Below are 22,469 nucleotides of genomic sequence, written 5' to 3'. Positions count from 1 at the left end.
AAACAAAACCGGACATGCTTCAGTCAGTCATCTCACTTATCACATTTCCGGGGAATAAAACCGTTTCACCCCGTATTTGTAAGACTGTCCGCGCGAGTTAACATCAAGCTATGAAAAGAACCAGGCTGTAGGATCATGCCGCCATCCTCTTTTGGCTGCATCAATAGTAGGGTCAGCAAGAACCGGCATTTGCCCTGCTGTTACCTCATTGGCTTCAAGTGACTGTATATTTTCCCCTAGGCTTTTTGGTTCACGTTGAAGTTGGTTGTCATTACCCAATAGAACTTTCTGCGCCATCTTCCCTCAGGCGCAGCATCCGTCTCCAAGCTGAAGTTGCACTTTTGTTACGGCTCATGACCAGGCGCAGGCTGAATATGCAGAACCGCCTTGCCTCACTGCCGCCTCGTTTGAAGCAAGTACTTTTAATGATTCTGGCTAGGCGCTCACTCCCATCACTTTCATTGTCACTTTCATCAACACTCTCATATTCATATCCACCCTCATCTTCATCCTCCTCTCCTCATCTTCACTCTTGTCTCAGCCTCCGGCTATTCATCCTCAATTCCACCCTCATTTTCAACATCGAACCCACCTGTAACTTACATCATACTTGTTGCCGTTTGAGTCGACTGATCTCCGACAAATTACCCGCCACAACTTAGATGGAGCTTCAATCATGGGATGCCTTTCAAGAGACGTTGCCTCCTGCCAAGCACATGAAAGAAATCCAGAGAAAGAACCTAGCACTCCGCCATCCCAAAACATGTAGCTGGGTTTTTGACAGAGAAATATACCGTCGATGGGAGAATGAGAACAATAATACGCTCTTCTGTATTGGTCCGCCAGGTGTGGGCAAGTCGATTCTAGCTGCCGCGGTGATTGATGAGTTGAAGAATTCAGATGGTCTAGTACTCTTCCTAATTTGCGAGAACGGTTCTCAGCAAATGGATTATCTCACGGGATGTCTGATCCAACAACTACTCGAGCGTATCGACTACGGCACAGATGTGGAGTTGTTGTCGAAGCTCTCGGGGCCAAGGAAAGACGACAACGTCGGGAATAACAATGGTCAAACGGCTCTTGAGTCGCTGCTGTGTCACCGTAGCACCAAAAATGACACCGAGAGGGCAAGAATCTCACTTGTCTTGGATGGACTCGATAGACTTGACATTGAAGTGTCTCGCAGCCTTCTATCCTTCTTCAGTCGCCTTCGTGCTCAGATCGACATCAAGATTTTCGCCACTTCAACATTTGAGGTGTCTCTGGCAAACGAAGATATTTCAATTACAACCCTACCAATGCCAGTTTCGGACACAACAGACCTGAAGGACTACATTACTTCCCACGTGAAGCCACCAGCGTCGTACTCGATCCCAGAGCACATCGAGTTCTACGAAACTATCTTGAAAACAACTGAGGGGATGTAAGTCACAATTCGCGAGCCCTGAAAACGATTGCATCGCTAAGTCATCCCAGCTTCCATGTCGCGAGTCGCATCGTCGAGGAACTTTCGCCGATGCACACGAAGTTCGAGTTCCAACAATTCTTAAGGCATTGGACTCAAGAGCGTCGGCATCTGAGCCACGTCTTCGGCGAGCTGATCGAAGCGCGGTCGGATCATATTCAGTCTGGTCTCGCTTCGCACGTCATTGACTGGCTGACGTTCTCTCAACGAGCACTCACAATGCTCGAGCTTCAGCATGCTCTGGTGGCAGACGTCTCAGAGTACCTGCGTGTGCCTCCGACGCCAGAGAAGATCGCGTCTGCATTGCACGGGCTTGTCACGATCAAGGGAGAGCAGGGAGTACAGTCAATGTCCTTTTTCCACAGTGCTGTCAAGGACTACTTTTGGCACGAGAGAAGCGACAGGGCTCCCAAGATTCATGACAACATCGTCAGCTATTGTCTGAGGCAGCTATCGAGGATATCCTCCGACGATGGGTTCTGCAAGTCGGACGAGGACTTTGAAGAGAGGTTAAGCCACAACCCCTTCTTCCTCTACGCTGCTTGCCACTGGGGGTTCCACACTCAGGCATGTTCGGAGCCTGTTGCAGCCGCGATGAGGTTTCTAGACAACCGTGTCAATGTTGTAATGTCAAGCCAGGCCATTCTCATTGAACAATCCTCATCAAAGACACCCGGTTATACTCAGCGCGTCCCTAAGAACGTCACGGGACTGCACCTAGCAGCTTATTTCGGAATACGAACTGCTTCTGAAGAGCTCCTCAGCGAAGGAAGCGCACCACTGAGCTCTGTCGACACGCGAGGCCGGACGCCACTTTGGTGGGCCGCGCATTATAGACAGGACAAGGTAGTCAGACTGTTTTGTCGGAGTGACACAGCCACACTATCACTGCTTGTCGTGGCCAAAGAGAGGGATCTGATCAAAATCTTGCTCGATGGCAAGTACAATGTGAATATCGCCGATGCCTCGCTAGACACCCCGCTGCACCACGCCGTACGACGGAGCTATGAAAGCATAGTTGAGGACCTCTTATCCGCCGCTGCCAACGTCAACGTGCAGAACATGGGAGGCGAAACACCGCTTGCTATAGCACTGAATAATCGCAATAGCAACATAATCAATCTCCTCATTGGAAAGGGAGGGTATACTGATTTCGTGAATACGGCCAAGTTCCGCAAGGCGCACGGGTGGCAGGACGACCAGACTCTTGAGATCTTTCGAGATGACAAGACCACAGTTCTACGGCTGAAGCCAGAAGACAGGCGCTCGTTCGAGGATTGGGGGCTAACGGAGAGATTCTCATTGTAAGTGTCTTCCTTTACTGTAGCCGCTGACTGTAACGCTTACCACTTCCATAGGCAACAACAGATTCTCGGCGACGTCCCGTTTTCGCCTCAGCTTCGTCGTTTGACAGACAATCTTCAGATCGAGGAACTGAACCTCAAGATCATCTCACAAGAAGACAACAAGAGTCACATCACCTACTACATTGAGGCATTCATGTGGAACTCTCCTGATAATGACGAAGCTCTGCCTTGCGAACAATTAGTGCTGTGCTGGGATGTCTTCCGTGATGAGCAAACCCATCAATGGCACACGAAAGCTCACTTCACCACCATGCCACACATTTGGCTTCCGGATAATGGCGCGGTATTCCTGAGGCACTTTCTCGTCCATGTCAAGCATACATGGCTTGCTTACTGCGATGCGAATCTCGTGGATCTCCATGTGCGTATCTCCTTTACCCCAGCATAATTGACTTCCGAGAGGTTCACTGACGCATTGAAACATGGCAGCTTCGCAAGAGAATCATTGAATCCAAAGGATCTGACCCGGCGCTGCTGGACCATCTGCTTGAGAATGGACAAAGATGGCTTAGCCATCGTCATAACCTCTCCAAGGTCGCGTCCAGCATTCGGAATTTTGCGAGGAAGTACTGCCTACAGCACAACGAGACCGGCGATCTCGAAGAACTCACAGAGGCGATAGACCAGCTGGCTGCCGCGGTTGGAAAGAAGCTCGGTGAGTTGGACGAGAACTCGAGAGATCTCATTCAGCTGGTAAGTACAGAGCATGTTGCCACGGTGTTGAACATGTCACTTACCGCGTCATAGGAGTGTAATCTCGTCTCTATCAAAGAAGCGCGGCAATCTGTGCACTCGTCGACGAGCATGAAGCGACTGAGCTGGATTACGGTAACACCACCATCTTCACGTATAGCTCTACGTACTAACTGGAACCTTGACTAGTTCATCTTCTTACCACTCACATTCATAGGGGTAAGACTCAAAAGCTAAACGTCGTTCATCAGCCACTGACGGCAGACTTTTAGACCTTATTTGGTATGAACATAGACATTTTAGACGGAACACCAAAGCCTGCTTGGTGGACTTACATTCCTTTTGCAATTGTTACCTGGCTTCTGACCTCTGTTGTATGGCTCGTATTCAAATTTACCGAGGTCAGTAGCTTGAAGATCTCCCGCGTGTGAAGAAGCTAACCATAAGAAACTATAGCTCGAGACAACGATTGAAACTCAAGCGAGGGAATGGTTATCTCAAATCAAAGACGCTACTGCCAGAAGAGAGCAGCAAGCTGTGAAGAGCAAATCCCAATTTTCATCTAGATCTAGGAGCGCCAATGATTCTTCACATGTAGCGTTACCGATCTTGGAGAATGGCCAGGGAGTGATGAACGGGGTTTCTACGAGCAGACAACAGCAGGTCTGATATGACCAAAACTTAAGTCATATTCAATTGTCTTGAAGAAAGATTCGCTTCTTGTTACTGCGCGCGAGAACTGTAGTGTATGGATGATTTCAATGCCCAATGCTGTTCACAGGAGTCGTTATCCTTCATCGAAAGTCGTGATCCTAGTATCACAGCCTGATTCAAGTCTTGGCCTGCATTTATTGCAGCTTCCCGATCCGCGCCTACACACCCTTTCCTGCTTCGCAACCAATCATGACCATAAGCTACTTACTCATTAAAACCAGCAGTAATGATGTAGTAAGCTGTCGGCATTGGATCAGGGAGGGGCAGTCGGATGATGCTCGCTCTTCTCAAGTAATTTTGATCACTGTGCTTATCTAGCCTCCTCTTTCCTTATGATCTCTCCTCCGTACCAAATATCTTTTCCATCTTTCCATTCGACCATTGATCTCTTTTCTACATACTCCGCATGAAACTTTCTGAGAACATTTTCGACAACTTCGAATCAGTCGACTTGGTGAGCAATCACTACAAGGAGTACCTCGGCCGACATCTGCCTGGTACATGCTTGTGGGTTTTCGATCATGATTCCTATCGCGAATGGGAAAACGAAAGCGGTAGAGCGCTATGCTTCATCGGACCTCCTGGCGTAGGGAAGTCCATTTTAGCATCTGTCGTGACCGACAGGTTAATGAACGAGGGCTGGATCGTCGCTTCGCTGTTTTGCGAGAAAGAAGACACTCACGCGCCCGAGGTCCTAGCCGCTCAAATACTTCAACGCGTCGCGGAGCAAGTCAATCCCCAAGACCACCAGGCGGTCTTATCTGAGCTTGAACCCCTTCGGCGGGAATACCCAGATGAACCGGGAGGATTCCGAAATCATGCTGATCTCAACGCCATTGTGCGACAAATTTCCCCTCATCTCGACGGCCGCAGGATTGGAATAATCATCGACGCTCTTGATGTTGTCGATAGAAAACGCTTGCAGAGACTTTTGACAGCCTCGAGGATGCTATTAGTGGAATTTGAAGTGAACATCCTCATCACTTCGAGGTACGTCGGCGATTCACTAAGGATCATTCAACCGGCCGCCTCTATCCTCATACGCGCAACCTTCGACGACCTGATGAAGTACGCTACTACTTATCTCTTCGCGTTAAAACGATCCAGAAACCAAAATCGTGAGCTCTTGTGCGAGCGAATTGTTGCAGCTTCTCAGGGCATGTGAGTCAACATCTTGAAGATTGCTTGTGTAGCGTCCTCATGGCATGGCCTGATACTCGCAGATTCTCCTTTACCGTCGGCCTCGTCTTCAAATTATCAACTATTTCAAGCCAAGAAGAGTCATGGCAGGTCCTTGCGTCTTGGGAGGATGGTCGCGATCTAGAATCCGTTGATCGTTTGCTTGATTCGACAATCGGCAAGGGAGATGAGAATTTCTTCAAGGTGATCCACTGGATTACCTACACAACCCAGCAGCTTACGATGCTAGAGCTTCAGCATGCTCTGTCATGTGAAACTGACAGAGAAATACTCCTGCTACTATCGCCAGAACAGGTTTTGGCCCTTGCGGATGGTCTTGTTGAAGTGGATAAGGAGACTGGACTGGTCAGCTTTTTTCATCCAATTGTCGAGAAGTACGTCCGACGACTGCCATCGCCAATGCCGAACGTTGCCTGGTACTTCCATGACATGATTGCCTCCGCTTGTGCTACATACCTGGCACAGGTGGCCCAGAGGAATGAAATCTGTCTAGACGCTCACGCCTTTGAAGAATTGGCGCGCCAAAGGCCCTTTCTGAAGTATGCAGCTCGCAAATGGAGCCTTCACGCAAAGGAGTGCCCTGTGGAGTGTCCTAGCATCAGCCGTATCCTGGATGATCGTCTAGCAGCCAAAGTGTTGAGTCAGACGATTCTTTTTATGGATAAACATGCGCCTGATGTTACAGAAGAGATGGAGGAACTGATTGGCACTTTCAGTCAACTACATATGGCAGCCTATCTTGGACTTGCGGACTTGGTATCTCACCTGGTATCCCGAGGCTTTCCAGTCAATAAAATGGACAGCCACAGACGAACGCCCTTGTTCTGGGCGGCATTATCCAACTCAGAGGGTACCATACAAGTCCTTTGCAAACATGATACGATAACCCTCCCGCTCCTCATTGATCAAGAGCAAACTGTACTCATAACATTACTGGTTAATTTGGGCTATAGGATTAACACGACCAATGCTCTCAGAAGAACCCCGCTACACCTCGCAATTATGACACAACTTCCTGGCGTGATAGCTACACTAATCAGAGCGAAAGCCGATGTCAATATCCGAGATATCAATGGTGTCAGTCCTTTGATGTTGGCACTGCAGCTCAGAGATCGTTCAACAGTTGATCTTCTGCTCACCAATAAGGCTGACGCGAGGGCTTTAGATTTCAACGCATTTCGCCTGATGCTTCTTGCAGAACCGAATGAAACCATTGGAATATTCCAGGACCGAGAAGGAAGCGATTACTGCCTTCGCCGTACCTCAAATCAGGAGACTCTGGAAGCCGTTCGGTCTCGTTTGGGCAGATGTGTGATGTAGGTCTCAATAATCAATACTCTGTGTGGTGCTGACCAAATGCGTAGTCGAACACAAGACACTGGATCGACAAGGCTCCATTTTTCAATCACTAAGGACTGGATAAGAGAGCCATTCACACCCGATTTCTATCTGACGCTAAAAAGTGCCGAAAACTCTACTTCGAATAGAGACGGTGGCAGTTGGAATTACTTTTCACAAATAACAATACCTTGCACATTCGATAGTAACCAGAACTATCAGAAGATAGATGTATGCTGGAAAGTGATATATGCCCCTGACCGAAAGGGAGTACATGGTTGGAAGACAACGGCACATCTTTGCAATCTCCCACACCTCTGGCTTCCTCAAAATGGGTCAGAATTCTTCAAGCACTTTGTTCACTACATTAGAGAGCGATGGATGTCATCATGCTCCGAGGCAATTAGGAGCTTAAATGTACAGGCAAGTTACTCTAGTCACCTAATGATCAACACAAGCCGACTGACTGTCCATGATAGCGACGTGCCAGGGTACTAAGGTCAAAAGGGGGTGAACCGGAGCTTCTTGACACGCTCCTGAACGATGGACAGCGATGGACTTCACAAAGAATGGCGTTGAGGCAGGCTATCTCAAAGGCTCAATCTTTTGCTATATCTTACTGTGAACGACATGATGAGGGCGAATACCTCGAAGAAGTATTGAAAGCCATCGAACAGCTTTCTGCAGAGGCCTGCAACATCCTTGATCAGCTCGATGGTATTTCGAGAGATCTCATTCAACTTGTAAGTTCATGCGCTCTGAGAAGGCCATGAGTTGAAAAGGCGGCGCGGGGAGTTAATGTCAACTGTATAGGAGTTCAATTTGGTCTCAATCAAGGAGGCCAGACAGTCGGTCACCATGTCAGCAAGTATGAAGCGGCTGACTTGGATTACTGTGAGCCATCTGCTCCGTTCTCTACGAGTTATGTAGGATCTCACTAACTGACGGGCAAACCAGTTCATATTTCTTCCACTCACGTTCGTGGCGGTAGGTGAAACCTCTCACACCCTTTGGGTTCCGGCACATTGAGAAACTAACTTCACTCACTAATACAAGACGTGTTTTGGTATGAATATCGACATTCTCGCGTCGAATCCCATCTGGTGGATCTACCTTCCTTTTGCGACGGGAACTGTTGTTCTTACGTCGACAGTCTGGATCATCTTCAAATACAGTAATGTAAGGGGCACTTTCCGATGCATTCCCTCAATCATCCACAAGGATGCTGACATATTCGTAGCTCGAGCAGTTCATCGAGGATACCGTGCGGTCAGTGTTTTCGAGAAAGAAGGGAACTGAGACTTCTCCTGGGTCGACGGTCTGAGCAGTGTAAAGAGAGAGCTACTCGCACCAGTATTCAACGTCCCTCATGGTTACTACGTATATCTTGATGGGTGAAGTAAGAGGTGGAAATAGACCTGTCGCTTGTGCCATACCTGCCAGCCCCCCGGAAACTTGATTTGCCTGACTAACACAAATGAGGAACGCCCCTCTGTCCGGGTATTCCGGATGAAGTGATTGGTTAATCGCATTTCTGGCTTTCATTTGCCGCGCGGACCTTGTCAATCCCGAGGTTCTTGTGTTCCCCCGGCCGGTGCCCGGCTGACAGTTCTGCACTCCTCTCCCGACCTTTCGGCATCGTGGCCCGGCAGTCGTCGCGGAGCACGGAGCACCCGAATGCTTGGCATACGATCGCTCATCGAGTGTCGCTTGACAACAACTGAGCATCACGATCCCTTTTTTAATCATACGAGGCCACAGTGACCCTAATCCACTTCTTCCCAGAGCCTCAAACGCACACCAGCAGATGAAGATATCTTATCATTCGATGTTCCGTGAAATCACAACTCCGGAGCGCTGGCTGAGTTGACTGCCCAAAGGTGGGGGAAGAACACTCTGCCGGGAGCAATCGTTCCGCCCAATTACCGCCACATCTCCCGAGCAGCCCCTCCAAATTGCGGCGACCCCACACTCGAACTGTCAAAAAGCGGGCCCTTCTCTCCACGCACCGGGTGCTGCTGCTGCATGCCCCTCGTCGTGTTGTCCGGGGTTCGGAGACGAGGGGCAGGAGCTGTAAGGTACACCAAACTTGCCTACTCTTTTTCTTAAATCTTTCGTCACCTCAATTTCCTCCCATCTTTCCCACACCTCCCCCTCCCCTTTCACATGATTCTGTCTTGTCGTTTCTCGTAAAGAGTACTCCCCTTACCCAGTCATCGTGACGCTTTTGCCAATTGGAGCTCGACATCCCTGGAGCTTCCTCTTAACCTCGGCGAAACTCACCCGACGTGCCATACTTCCCTCGCTCCTAAATTCTCCGAACATCGCGAAACCTCTTCTCGTGAAAGCTTCATCTTTCATCCGCCTCTCCAGTCCATGCTCTCGCGATCGTCCCGTCTCCTCTCAGCCTTCCAAGCCAAGAGCTCACCTACCAGGCTCTTCTCAACAACCGCAAAGATGCCCGTCCACCACCTCATGATCGGGACCTGGACCCCGCCAGGCGCCATCTTCACTGTCGCTTTCGACGACGAGAAGCTGACCCTCGAGCTCGTAAAGCGCACCGAGATCCCCGAGGACCAGCCGATATCATGGATGACCTTCAGCGTAAGTTCAGATCAGCTTGAGTTCGGATGAGCTTAGTGGCATTCTATCCCATCGTGACCAAGAAACCTGGCTTACACACATATGTACATCACAGCATGACAAGAAGAATCTCTACGGAGCCGCCATGAAGAAGTGGGCAAGCTTCGCAGTCAAGAGCCCTTCAGAAATCGTCCACGAGGCCTCTCACGACATGACCCACGACCGTAAGTTGATTCCCTTAGAGCAGCATGCCCATGTCGCTTTCCCATGGCATATCACGACTACCTGGTCGCTCCCATGAACATCTTCTCGACTAACACCATCCCTCCCAGCCAACGCCGCCCTCTCAACAACAAACACCCGTGCAATCTTCCTCCTCGCGGCCCAAAAGCCCCCTTACGCAGTCTACTGCAATCCCTTCTACAAGCACGCCTCCCACGGCAACATCTTCTCCGTCTCCTCCTCGGGCGCCCTGGAGACAAACGTCCAAAACTACCCCTACGACCCCAACACGGGCATCCACGGCATGGTCTTCGACCCCACAGAAACCTACCTCTACTCCGCCGACCTCACCGCCAACAAACTCTGGGTCCACAAGAAGACCTCTCCCGACAGCCCCGAACTCGAGCTTGTCGGCTCCGTCGACGCCCCGGACCCGGGCGACCACCCCCGCTGGGTCGCCATCCACCCGACGGGACGCTACCTCTACGCCCTCATGGAGGCAGGCAACCGCCTCTGCGAATACGTCGTCGACCCGGCCACCCGCCTCCCCGTCTACACCCACCGCTCCTTCCCGCTCATCCCCCCAGGCATCCCAGGCGCGACTACAAAGATGTACCGCTCCGACGTCTGCACCCTCTCCCACAGCGGCAAGTACCTCTTCGCGACGGCCCGCTCAAACAGCTTCGACGTGACGGGCTACATCGCCGCCTTCAAGCTCGACGACAGCGGCCACATTGAGAGGCAGATCTGCCTGAACCCCACGCCCACGAGCGGCGGTCACAGCAACGCCGTCAGCCCCTGCGACTGGAGCGACGAGTGGATCGCCATCACGGACGACCAGGAGGGCTGGATCGAGATCTACCGGTGGCAGGACGAGTTCCTGGGTCGCGTTGCGCGGTTGCGTATCCCCGAGCCCGGATTCGGAATGAATGCTATTTGGTACGATTGAGGTGAGGTCGGAGGAGTCAAGGTAGCGGGGATAATGGGACAAACACATATAAACAAAAATATAGAAAACAAACAATTCAAACCACATATCACCTTTATCATGTTACGCATTTTAGTGGTTCAAAAATTGACTTGAAGAGCAACAACGGTGGATGAGCGCCGCAACCGCTCAGATTACTATGCGATATCATACAGGGGACAGCACCAACACCTACACAATCTTACTACGCCCAATCTACGACTTGTTTTTCCTCTTCTTCCTCCTATTCTTCTTCTTACTTGCTGCCTGGCTGTTGTTGCTGGTGCTCTGCGCCGTGCTGGACGCACCATCGCCATTCTCCTGCTCCTCCCCTTCTGAATCGTGGCTAGAAGACTGCTTGTTACTCTGGCTGGTAGCCCGCGAGCGGTGTCCGGAAGAGCCCTTGGAACCTCTAGACCCGGCTTCATCGGAATCGGAGCTGGCGGCCTGGATGATAATCTTCCGCACTCCACTGCTAGTCTCGACCACGTTCTCGCTGATGCTACCACTTCGAACAAGGGGTCGGCGCTTGGGGGTGGCAGACCCGTCATCAATGACATCAGTGACGCTCGTCGCACTGCTTGCCCGACCGGGCGAGACGATGATGGTCAAGTCCGTCCGGGCTGCTTCGGGGCTTGCGCTCCGTGTGGCCTTTGGGCTGCCATGCTCAGGGACAGTTGGGGGCAAGTCGACTCCTTCAGGGGCCTTGGCGCCCTCCGCGTCGTGATCGTGAGCGGCACTCGAGAGCCTAACCTGAGTCTCACTCATGCCCGCTCCGCCATAACTCTTGCGAATAGCATGGACGCCACCCTTTCCGGTCAGCTTAGGGCGCATAAGGGGGGTATGCTCGTCCGTGTCATGCTCCAGTCTCTCCTCGCTGATCTCTCCAGCTATAGAGGCAGGGCGAAGATTTGGGGACGGGCTATGGATCTGCGACAAGGGCGCTCCGGTCTGAACGGGCTTGATTTTGACGGTTGTAGACTTGGTGTTCTTCGGGTTCGACGCGCGGTTGGAGGGACCGAGATGCTTGAGGTGTTGCTTAGCCTCGTCAAAGGTGGCCTTCACGGGAACAGCGGACGACGTCATGCGCCCATCAGGTCCGGCCGAGCTTCTCCTCATAAGGAATGTGGTTCTAGGTGCGCTGCTGGAGAGGTTCTCTGGGGCATCGCTGAGCGCACTGATGGAACCATTTCGTTCACGGGGAGGTTGCGCCTCGTCTCCGAATTCGATGAGATCACCGTTCTCAGGGATCGGTCGAGGGGACGGCTGGCCTGTCCTCTTGGTGATTCGGGCCTTCGGGGCAGGGGTCATGCGGCGGATGGCCTTGTGAACATCAATGTAGACGTCGGATTCATCAATGATTTCCCTGTTACGAGTCAGTAATTATTCTGCAGTACAGTCATGGTAAACTTACTCTCCAATAAGTTCCTCAATGACATCCTCGAGGGTGACGACACCAATAGCGCCGTAGTCGGCACCGGGGTACTCGGACACCAGGACCATATGCGACTTGCCCTCCTGGAAGAAGTTGACAATGTCCAAACAGCTCGTCTCAGGGCGGGTCTCGGGAAGCGTCGCCAGTGGGAAATCCTTGACCTGCAGACAGTCTTCAGGGTCGTACGTGATGAGAATCTTGACAAGAAGCATTCCAACGAAATCGGTTGGCTTTCCGGTGGCATGGATGGGAATACGGGAGTAGCCCTCCGAAAGAATCTGGTCCATGGTCTTCTCGTCCAATACAGTATCTTCGGCCATGACAAAGACATCGTCCATTGGGGTCATGACGTTCTCGACGGGCTTGTCCTTGAGGTCCAAGACAGCACTGATGATGGTAACCTCGTCCTGGTTCAAGCGTTCGCCCACCTCGCCAAGGGACTTGTGCAGGGTGACCAACGTCTTGAGGCCACTCTTCTTGTAAACGGTGCCATGGTCCTCGCCCAACGCCCAGTCGAGGAGCTTCGCAGTAGGCCAAGCCACAGGCGCCATAAGCCACATGAGCAAAAGCACAGGCTTGGACATGTAGCCACCGATTTGGAGACCGTATCGAACGCAGATGGATTGAGGTACGACTTCGCCAAAGATGACTGCCAATATGTTAGTAAAGGTCGTTCATCGCCAGGGATATACTCCACCGTACCAATGAGAACAGTACTGCCGACGACGGCCTCAACGCCGCCGCCAAGACAGCGATCCAAAACAACGGGTAGCGATTCGTTGACAATGACGTTGGAGAGAAGTAAGGTAACCAGAACCCAATGCTTGCCCTTCTTCAAAAGGTCGTAGACACGCTTGGCGTTCTTGGATTGCGATTCATCGGGGTCGCCGGCGACAACCTGGAGGTAGATGCTGTCCTGTCCCATCAGGCTAAGTGCCAAGGTCAGCAAACAGGTATAGGAGTTGGTAGGAAATGCGAATAACACAAGAACTTACGCAATGGTCAGACCTGCAAAGGCACCTCCCAGCAAAACGAGAGCAATGGAGGCACCCATGAGGGGCCAGAAAGCATCACCAGCCTCTGGCTCTTCATCGTGATGGCCTCGCGCGTGAATGGGCGCGGCGGCGACGGAAGAAACGCCCAGCGTCAAGGCTTTGGTAAGGCCGAGAACGGCAGTACGGAAGACGCCGAAGCCGCCGGCATTGTTGCCCCGTCGTGTCGGGACGACTCCCCTTGTGGCCATAATACTCGGCTCGTCAATTGAGGAATCGGATGTCGTGAGAGTGTCGTGGAGTAGTAGGTGGGAAAGCAGCGAGGTCAAGCGCACATTTTATGCGGCGGACGCGGGAGACGGGCGAGAAACGGGGCAGAGTCAGGGTGGTAAAGGTGCTGCACTCCACCTCTGTTTACCTGCAGCTGCTGTGCGTACGCAAGTGCACAAGGCGAGCGGCAAGCTCCACCAAACGAGCCAAGATCGGAAGACGAGTGGGTTCTGCTGTGGGTAGCGATGGTTCGAGTGACGGTGCCTTGCAGATGGGTCTTGCAATGGCACTTTGTTGGAGATGTGAGGAGGGCTGCGATAGAGCTATGTCGTAGGAGTTTTTAGGGACGAGAGTTGAGAAAGTCAAAAAATAAAATGAAGGAGAAAAACACACAGATGGTGATCAATAGCTCATGGAGACGGAGAAAGCACAAGGGCGCCGAGAGAGGTGAGAGGTACCCAGAGTTCCTAGCTTTGGGGGGCCGAGGGGCACCTGTCGCCGGAAGCTTTGCTTCTTTCTCGTTGGTGTGCTACCCAGACCAGCCAATCATTTGCTCTCGTGGCGCACAAGCTTGGCGTCATCAACGGTCGGGGGGCGGGTCGTCTACAATGCGAAGACTGAGAGAATGATGCATCATTGCCGCAGAGACCTCAAGAACCTCCGCACTGGCACGCAAATTGTTCAAGTAGACTCTGGGTATTTCATGGGAGACAGCGCTGTCATCGGCACGTACCTCTCTCGAAAGGTCTTTAATTCGGCTATTCGGAATGGGCAAAAGTCTGTGTTGCGCATTTTCCCTCGCAACCTCGTCTCACTCGCCCCGCCTTTTGCCTTTCTTGCCGCGATACTTTTGTCTCGTCATTCCATCAGTGACGCCAGGAATTGTGCAAAATCTGGGGTAAATTATGTAAGACCTGATGAGGGAGCATATCTGTAAGTCGGTCTCCTGAGCAATTGATGCTCTGCCGGTTCGCTGATGTTCCTGAGTGAAGCGCAAGTCAACATCTCGAAGCTTCTTCCGATTGAAGCTCAAAGTCAGGGTCGACCAACTATCCAGGCCTATCCCTATCCGTACCTAGTGTATGCACATGTTCAAAAACTCTGATCGGTGCAATTGAACTATTTTCCTAGCCTGTTCCTTGCCTCCTGTCGACGTTACCTCGCGTCTGGGCACCAACCACTAAGAGCCAAGAGCCATGTATATCACCTCAGTTTTTCGGTCTAGCAATACAAGCAAGCTGCTAAATGCTGTCCCAAGGTACCGTACACACAATACCAACCAGAGCTCGAAAAACACCATGAATAGTATCGTGTCAGGGCCTAGCAAAGCTCAACCTCGAAACACGTCAGTCAATCCTTCTGCTCAACCAGCTCACGCGCAGCTGTACGCTCAGGTTTGCTAGTGCCGAGATCATGACCTCAAGGTTGGTCAGTTCAAGTTGGCAAGGTTGTGCCTTTGCTCTCAGTGCCCACAGACAGACCTTGACGTGACATTGACCCGCTTTCAAGAAAATCCCCACGCCATTTGGGTTGTTTTGTGCATTTACTGGGAAGGCTTGCATAAAACTTCAGATGTGCAGGTAACTTGCCACAGGAGTTGCAACAGCACGAGTGAACGGTCCTTCTTCTCTGCCGATACCCGAACTCTTACAACCAAACGTAAAGGTGTTTATTCAGCTGCCAGTGTCAAAATATGGCAAGAGATCTCGTGCCTCTCGTGCATCCGGTGATATAATTGCCAAACCTTAAAAACTCCAGATTGTCATTGATCTCGTTAGGCACTAAATGTCCGCCCACTAGTGATGCGATAACAATTATGAGTACCCAGTTATTTGCCTCATGTCACCTTCCCCTTGAGCTCTGCTACTCGCCAATAAGATCACAAATGTTGCCAAGCTCCACGAACTCGTGGGGGGCCAGTGGCCACCTTCGCTCTTGCCCACGTCTCGTAGAGAAACGACCATTAATGAAGCACGTGAAGTGGAATCCACTTGGCTTGAATTCGTCATGTATGAACTCCCCGGGAAACCTATTGCGATACCTTGTCCTCACAACCTCACCAAGCTCACGTTCAAGATACCCTCTTCTCGCTGCAAGTCGTCCACCACTTTCCCGCTTATCTCTCCCCTAACGCCCAGTATCATCAATGCCTCATTGCCTCCTTCTGCCCTCCTCTCCTCGCCGTCCAAGCTGGCCACCTGCATAAAGGTGATGTTGATCCCATGCTGGCCCAGCACCATACCGACACCGCCAATCTTGCCCGGCTCGTCATAGTTGTGCAGCACCAACATCGTTCCGTGCGGCTGGAAAGTTGCGCTGAATCGGTCTAGCTTCGAGATGTAGATGCTCTGCCCCGACACGTATCCCTCGATGACCTGCTCGCCATCTGCGCCGTGTGATCGGAGCGTCACCAAGCTGGCATACACTGCGTTCTTCGCTTCTCCGCTGTGCGTCTCGCTGATGATGATGCCTTTCTCCTTAGCCGTCAGGCTGGCATTCACGATGTTGACATCTCGGCCGCCTGAGTCGCTGATGGATGAGACGAGTCCCTTTACCAGCGCGGCGTACAATGGTCGTGTGTTGGAGATGCCCGCCAGGTCGCCCTGATAGATGAGCTCGAATTTCCGGCCACCAATCATACCACCTCGACTACCGACAAAGTGCTGCGTATATAGCCCGCCCATCTTTTCGATAAGACGCACAAACGGTTGCAACTTGCGATACTCCTCCGGCATGATCAATGGTGCATTGACGGCTGCTGTTGGCAATCCACCGCGGAGGATCTCGGCCACCTGCGTACAGACGTCCATCGAAACGTTCTCCTGAGCCTCGACAGTAGAGGCTCCCAGGTGAGGGGTGGCGACCACCTTGGGGTGCCGGGTCAGCTGCGAGGCTGTCGACTCAGCGACTGGTGGCTCTGCCGTGAAGACATCGAGACCAGCTCCGGCGATCCATCCCTCATCCAACGCACGAAGAAGCGCTGCCTCGTTGTATACGCCGCCTCTCGCAACATTGAGGACTCTGGCAGTCTTCTTCATCTGCTGGAATTCTTCTTCTCTCAGCAAGTCGAGTGTACTCGCCATCAGCGGAGTGTGAATGGTCAAGAAGTCTACAATCGGCAACAGACTCTTGAGGTCAGCTACCAGCTCGACGTTGGCTTGACCGGCAATCTCTGCACTGGCATACGGATCGACCGCCTTCACTTTCATGCCGAGGCCTATGGCCATTCGGGCAACCTTCATTCCCACCTTTCCGAGGCCGATGATACCGAGGGTCTTATTGCCAACTTCGACACCAACAAGCTTGCCTCTCTCCCACTTCCCATCCTTCATTGTGGTATCTGCGCGGCCGACATTGCGAGCCGTGGCGAGGAGGAGGGCAATCGTGTGCTCAGCAGCAGCAACGATGTTGCCAGAAGGCGAGTTGACGACAATGATACCCTGATTTGTCGCTGCGTCGACGTCAATGTTGTCCACGCCCACGCCGGCTCGTGCGACAACGCGGAGCTTTCTGCCGGCAGCAAGCACATCCGCATTCACTTTCGTCTCAGACCGTACAATCAGTGCGTGGTAGTTGGGGATCGCTTCGATGAGCTCTTCGGGAGACAACCCCGCGCGGTTGTCAACATCGTATTTGTCTTTCAGCAGGGCAAGGCCATCTGAAGAAACCTTCTCAGGAACAAGGATGCGGAGTCTATCAGACGCGAAGGAGGACACCGTCGACGTGATCTTCTCGATTGCAGAAGGAGCCATGGCGGAGGGACAATATTGAGCAAAGGATGGTTCAATACGGCGCGAACGTTTTGGAAAAGGATGGGAAGCAGCCGACTATTTCAGAAAGCCTGAGGTCGGAGCGAGAGGATCTGGACATAACGAACAAGTACACAAACGCGACGGCCGACAAAGGTTATATACCAACCAAGTATCCCCCGCATTGCATTGTTAGCTACGTCCGATGTCGAAGTCGCCACGACGGGTAGAAGGTTGCACGTTTGGGCCGGCTCTCCAGGAACGACACTCCGAGATAGACGGAAAGCGATATCGCGCCCCTCCACCCTCAAGACAAATTGACTCAGCTAATGGCATGTGCTAAGCTGGATGTCCGATGCGGGATGTGACGCCGCAGGTCAAACAGACGCGGACGCGAGAGACATCCTGCCTATGGCAAAGAGAGGATCTGTTCGAGAGGCCTCAAGATGCGACGGATTAAGGTGCGAGTCCAAGTCGCGGACGAGCGACCCCTCACTTCCCCCACGTTCAGCTAATGCACCGGCGTCCCGCCCCCGCAACTTTACTGGGCGGTTTACATGCTCCGGCCTTTTTCGCTCTGCGACATGTTTGCAGCCATCCATGCTGCTTGGAGCAAGCGCTGCCGACGTATCCTCGATTGGAGGAGCGCTGAGCTTCTAGGCGGACTGCAACCCACACGACGTGGCACAGGGCGGTGATCGTGGGTGCTGTTGCAGGTCCGAGACGAGATCTGCTGGCGCCCTTGCCGTTGGATGGTCCATCAAGGTAGTGGTGAAGCCATCATATTCTCGCAAAAGAACCAGGGAAACCTGGATGGTCTGGAAAAAACCTGTTCATTCCGGAACATCTATTCATTCTGCCAGATTTCGATGCCGGTCGTAAGGGCGGCCTCTAACCCTACAGACATTCACTACATGTCAAACTGCTATTATTGACGGATGACTGACTAGAAACTTACATGATATTCCGCACGCCATCATTCATGTATGTGGGAGAGACAGTGTGTGTGGGCAAGGCTTCTGCTAGTTGAAGCGGTCTTCAGTCGGCTCTACCACGCTCAAGTCCCATGTGCTCGTCTTCCCATTGACCACACCATTTGAGTATGTAGAGGAGTATGTGTCCATATAGTAGTTTGCATGTAAGCCAGCAATGGCCAGATGGCTTCAGCAACCATTTCAATTGCACTTTTCGTCATCCTGCATTTAGGCAGCTACTAGAGCTCGACGGCGGAAGCAGCAAGTCCTCGGCTGCCTACCCTAAGACCTACATGATTCCGACATATTGGAGGTGATGAGAGTGCTAACCCATCGAATTGCAACAGAGTGGCATCAAGGACTTGCCAGTTCTGGATGATTGAACCGAGTCAAACGTCAAATCTTTATCTTATCTTTTACTTCTTCCACGCATCACGTTCTCTCTTCCAGACTCTCTTCACATGGACCTAGCGCAAGAATGCTGCAGGCCAAGGCTTCGCGACGTACTCAGGTAGCTAGATCCTGTACTACAGTGAAGATATGCAGCAGTGAGATTCTGTATAACTGGAAGAAATTGAACATCTCATGAGAGGATGCATTGAATGAAGACTTACCTAGTTAGCTACGAGAACCCAGGAATACATGACTTAGACGCAACCGACTTGCAATGTGTGGGCACCTGCCATTGAACCGCAGGCACCTGCCAAAGCATGTCACCACAGTCTGAGGACCCCACCTCCACTACCGTCATCACTGCCTTAGGCAGGGACGAATTCTACGGTCTCGACCCCAGTTGCCCCTTACCTGGCCGGTATCAGCGCCGCGTGGAGTCTGTAGGCAATTCATAATATTAATCACAGGCCCACGACATTCAAGGTCCAGGTTGTCAACTTTGCGATCCTGCGCTGCATCCCCCTTTCTCCGACTACACCTGCCGCCACGACGAAATAAGAGCCGCCCGTCGAACCATCGCTTCAATTTCCCTCCAGTACCTCCCACCGTCACCTCTCACAAAACGATCAAAGGCCACCATGTCTAGAAGACCGCCCAATCCCGCTGCCGAAAGAGCGGCCCAAAACCAGCAGACCATCAAGAGCCTCTTGAAATTGGAGTGCAACAAAGTATGCTCCGATTGCAAAAAGAACAAGCGTAAGTCCCAGGCAATTCGATTCCTAATTCCATCCTGGACTCCCGCTGACTGTGTCACGATTGCAGACCCGCGATGGGCCAGCTGGAACCTCGGTGTCTTTATCTGCATCCGGTGTTCAGGCATTCACCGTGGCATGGGTACGCACATTAGCAGAGTCAAGTCTGTCGATCTCGATTCCTGGACCGACGAGCAGCTCCGAAGCATCCTCAGCTGGGGTAATGCGCGCGCGAACAAATATTGGGAGGCCAAGCTGGCGCCCGGCCACGTTCCCTCGGAATCCAAGATTGAGAACTTTATCCGCACCAAGTACGAGCTCAAGAGATGGACAATGGACGGCCCCATTCCCGACCCCGCCAGCCTCGACGTAGACGGCGACGACGATGTGCCCTTGAGCCTGGTGAAGGAGAAGCAGAATGTCGAGCGCAGAGAATCGGTTCGCAAGAGTTCGGTCGGCAAGTCCGCCGCGCCCCCCAGAAACGTCGCTGCCCCGCAGCCGCAAATCGACCTTATCGGCGGCGATGATCCCATCCCCAGAGCGAGCACTGCCGGCCCGCAGCCCGGCAAGGTACCCCCGAAATCCGATCCCGCTCCTCCCAAGGCCACGAGCACCAAGGATTCTCTCTTGGGCTTGGACTTCTTTGGCGAGCCCGCCGCCCCCCCTCGGCCAGCCAGCACCAGCAACACCGGAGGAATGGGAGGACCCTCCAGGCCAGATCTCAAGCAATCCATCCTCTCCCTGTACGCCTCTGCCCCGCGACCGCAACCTCAGCAGCAGCAACAAGCGCCCCAGGCTCAAGGCGGCGCATTCGGCGGCATGCCCTCGCCCACCTTTGGTCACCAGCAGCAGCAGTCCTTTGGAGGCATGAACGACGCTTTCAGCAGCCTCAGCTTCTCCAACAACACCACCAGCCCCAAGCCTGCCGCGGCAGACCCATTCGCGAGCCTGTCAAGCCCGGTGAGCAGCACGAGATCACCACCGCCTGCATCGTCATCAAGCGCCTTTGGAGGTCTCAGCGGCGGAAGCTTCTTCGACTCCAAGCCCGCGACGGCACCCGCGCCCGCTGCGCACCAGAAGCAGCCGTCCAACAGCGGCTTCGGCGGATTTGGCTGGTCCAGCTCCCCTGCCCCGGCTGCGGCCCAGCCTAAGCCCGCTCAGCCGACGTCTTCCATGGGAGACCTGTTCGACCTCTCCGCTCCCTCCCAACCCGCCGCCGCCCCGAGCAAACCCTCCCCCGCTCCCGCATCCAGCTCCGTATTCAACCTCTCCCAACCCAAGGCACCTTCTCCCGCTCCCACCCCGGCCGCAACTAGCACAATCAGCTCAGGAAACTGGTCTGGATCCGACGTCTGGGGCTCCAACGCCTGGAGCACCCCCGACACGACCACGGCTGCCGCTGCACCCGCCGCCCCCAAGGCCGCGGAAGCGCCCAAGCCCTCCCTCGGAGGCGACTTTGGCGGATGGGGCTCCTCTGGAGGTCTCTCCTCCAACTCATTCGCCAACACCCCCATTGTCCCCGGAGCCTCTGGCGGCTTCAGCGCCGCACCCAAGGTCGCGGCGGACGAGGAGTTTGGTGGGTGGACGAGCAGCACCGAGCCCGCCGCTGGCTCCGGTTCATCAAAGCCTATCGGAGGCGGCAGTGAGGACCTCTTCTCCAACGTTTGGCAGTAAATGCAGTATATTGCGAGCACATGATGGGCGGTATAGGTCTCTGGGGTAGATAGGACGAGCGGTTTTGCAACCTACCGCAGGGCCTATCATTTGCGTTTTGGCACATAGACACTCGATGAAAAACGTGACGACATGCTTAGGAGGCAGGGCGAAAGAGAGAGAACGAGAGTCTCATGGCATCTGTAATTCGATTGCAAAAGCGTCATAGATGAAGAATTTACCAGAAACTTTGAAGCAAAAGATGGAAACCCTCCAAATTTCATAAACGCAAAATCAAAGTGCACGCCTTGCTCAATCAGTTTGCTGCTAGTGTTGATACAATCAGTCGCCGCCGTGCTACCCCCCAAACTCCGAATCCATGCGCAGGGTATTTGAACATCCACGCCCGTCATATATCTGAATACTCCCGTTATGTTTGTTTCCCATCATGTTTGATGCCGAGGCCCCGAGTCGGGTTGACCTCCCCCTTTACTCCGTTGCTTAAATACGAGAAAAACCCAGTTCTCCCTGGGCGGCCGATATGCTCTGCTCTTTTCCCCCATGCTACGCAGTTCTCTGCCTGCTTGTCGTAAAATATAGTTTGTTTCGCCTGCCTCCTTAGAAGAACAGCTTGGCGATGTAGTAAAGGACGATAAAGATGCCAATGATGATGCCTGACAGCTTGAGGATGGCGACCTTGTTTCCAGAGGCGGCCATGCGGGTTAACCGACCGGCGGAGCCCTTGAGCTGGGTCGACATGGATGAGAAGGTCTCGGACTAGATATAGCCATGATGTCAGTGACCTATCTCAAGAAAAGACCGATGACTTGATGGGCAAAATATGGGCAGGATGGTATGGGTCAGAGTTGCACAAAGTGCTGGTTCTGTCGTCAAACAGCAGGTCTTGAGGCTGCCTCCGAAACACGGACCAATGTTCCTCATCATGTAATACCAGGGGTTTCTTGCCAATGAAATGTTGAAAAAGGGGGTTCAGGAAAGGAAAGCGGAGCGAAAAGAGAAGGCGACGAGGGAACATACCGTGCTGTCAATGACCTCGTGGGCGCGCGCGTTGTCGTAGATGTCGACGGTCACGCCTCTGAGGGCGGAGACCTTTGCTGAGAGCTCATCGAGACGGGCGTTATTTTGGCGTTCGCGCTCGTAGGCTTCTGACATTTTGGCAGGGTTTTCTGTTTCTTCAGGGGAATAGGGGTGACGAGTTTTCTCGATCAGGACTGAAGAGAACTGCCGGTGGCGAAGTAAATCTCAGGATCTAGAAAGTGCGGGCTGTTTTCTGGGTGTCGTTTCTCGCCGCTGAGGCTTATGGCGAGTTGCCGCGCGTGCGAGATCGTCGGTCCCTGTAGGTGGTGTGTGGTTGCAGTCGTTCAAAGACGACAGTGCCACGATCGAACGCCGCGCTTTTCTCGTGGATGCGATGGGCGTCCTCGTAAGCGATGACTTCTTCGTTAGAGGAGGAGAGGAGTTGGATGTGGTGCGCGGTGGTTTGTGGTTGGTAGTTCGTGGTTCGTGAGGTTTAATGATGAAGTTGCAAAAATGGTCGATTCTGGCGGCGAAACCAATGACGGCGGAGGTTTCGGGGGCCGGTGCGTCTTTCCTCACAAAGGCGAGGCTGGAACTGCGCGGATGGAACTGGAGCCGGGTGGGCCACTACCTACCAGTCCCGTCAGCAGCAGGTGGTCACTGC

The 22,469-nt window shown here is 52.9% G+C and overlaps 6 protein-coding genes across 6 annotated transcripts; 3 read left to right on the top strand and 3 right to left on the bottom strand.

The window, feature by feature from the left end:
• Positions 1 to 662: 662 nt before the first annotated feature.
• On the top strand, positions 663 to 3,714 carry HER10_EVM0011420 (ankyrin repeat protein; the record flags this gene model as incomplete). Its single annotated transcript, XM_035480853.1, has 5 exons — positions 663 to 1,423; positions 1,477 to 2,769; positions 2,824 to 3,193; positions 3,262 to 3,525; positions 3,580 to 3,714. The coding sequence occupies 5 exons, from the start codon at positions 663 to 665 to the stop codon at positions 3,712 to 3,714; spliced, it is 2,823 nt and encodes a 940-aa protein (XP_035330093.1).
• A 5,234-nt stretch (positions 3,715 to 8,948) lies between these two features.
• On the top strand, positions 8,949 to 10,531 carry HER10_EVM0013224 (carboxy-cis,cis-muconate cyclase; the record flags this gene model as incomplete). Its single annotated transcript, XM_035482588.1, has 3 exons — positions 8,949 to 9,381; positions 9,476 to 9,584; positions 9,693 to 10,531. The coding sequence occupies exons 1-3, from the start codon at positions 9,154 to 9,156 to the stop codon at positions 10,529 to 10,531; spliced, it is 1,176 nt and encodes a 391-aa protein (XP_035330303.1). The 5' UTR covers positions 8,949 to 9,153.
• Positions 10,532 to 10,644: 113 nt separating this feature from the next.
• On the bottom strand, positions 10,645 to 14,061 carry HER10_EVM0010257 (uncharacterized protein). The gene is made up of 4 exons (XM_035479723.1): positions 12,980 to 14,061; positions 12,687 to 12,913; positions 11,964 to 12,633; positions 10,645 to 11,915 (listed from the first exon to the last, which is right to left on the bottom strand). The coding sequence occupies exons 1-4, from the start codon at positions 13,225 to 13,227 to the stop codon at positions 10,766 to 10,768; spliced, it is 2,295 nt and encodes a 764-aa protein (XP_035329959.1). The 5' UTR covers positions 13,228 to 14,061; the 3' UTR covers positions 10,645 to 10,765.
• A 1,233-nt stretch (positions 14,062 to 15,294) lies between these two features.
• On the bottom strand, positions 15,295 to 17,761 carry HER10_EVM0010090 (phosphoglycerate dehydrogenase; the record flags this gene model as incomplete). Its single annotated transcript, XM_035479560.1, has 2 exons — positions 16,081 to 17,761; positions 15,295 to 16,029 (listed from the first exon to the last, which is right to left on the bottom strand). Exons 1-2 carry the CDS (start codon positions 16,996 to 16,998, stop codon positions 15,295 to 15,297), a joined length of 1,653 nt encoding a protein of 550 aa, XP_035329935.1. The 5' UTR covers positions 16,999 to 17,761.
• Positions 17,762 to 19,000: 1,239 nt separating this feature from the next.
• Positions 19,001 to 20,788, top strand: HER10_EVM0010912 (uncharacterized protein; the record flags this gene model as incomplete). Its single annotated transcript, XM_035480356.1, has 2 exons — positions 19,001 to 19,118; positions 19,185 to 20,788. The coding sequence occupies 2 exons, from the start codon at positions 19,001 to 19,003 to the stop codon at positions 20,786 to 20,788; spliced, it is 1,722 nt and encodes a 573-aa protein (XP_035330045.1).
• Positions 20,789 to 21,385: 597 nt separating this feature from the next.
• On the bottom strand, positions 21,386 to 21,940 carry HER10_EVM0003993 (uncharacterized protein; the record flags this gene model as incomplete). Its single annotated transcript, XM_035473653.1, has 2 exons — positions 21,386 to 21,544; positions 21,806 to 21,940. The coding sequence occupies 2 exons, from the start codon at positions 21,938 to 21,940 to the stop codon at positions 21,386 to 21,388; spliced, it is 294 nt and encodes a 97-aa protein (XP_035329160.1).
• Between the last annotated feature and the right edge of the window lie 529 nt (positions 21,941 to 22,469).

Source organism: Colletotrichum scovillei (genome assembly GCF_011075155.1).
Source record: "Colletotrichum scovillei strain TJNH1 chromosome Unknown Contig00009, whole genome shotgun sequence".
Classification (NCBI taxonomy): Eukaryota; Fungi; Ascomycota; class Sordariomycetes; order Glomerellales; family Glomerellaceae; genus Colletotrichum; species Colletotrichum scovillei.
This window is presented reverse-complemented; position numbering and strand designations above follow the sequence as displayed.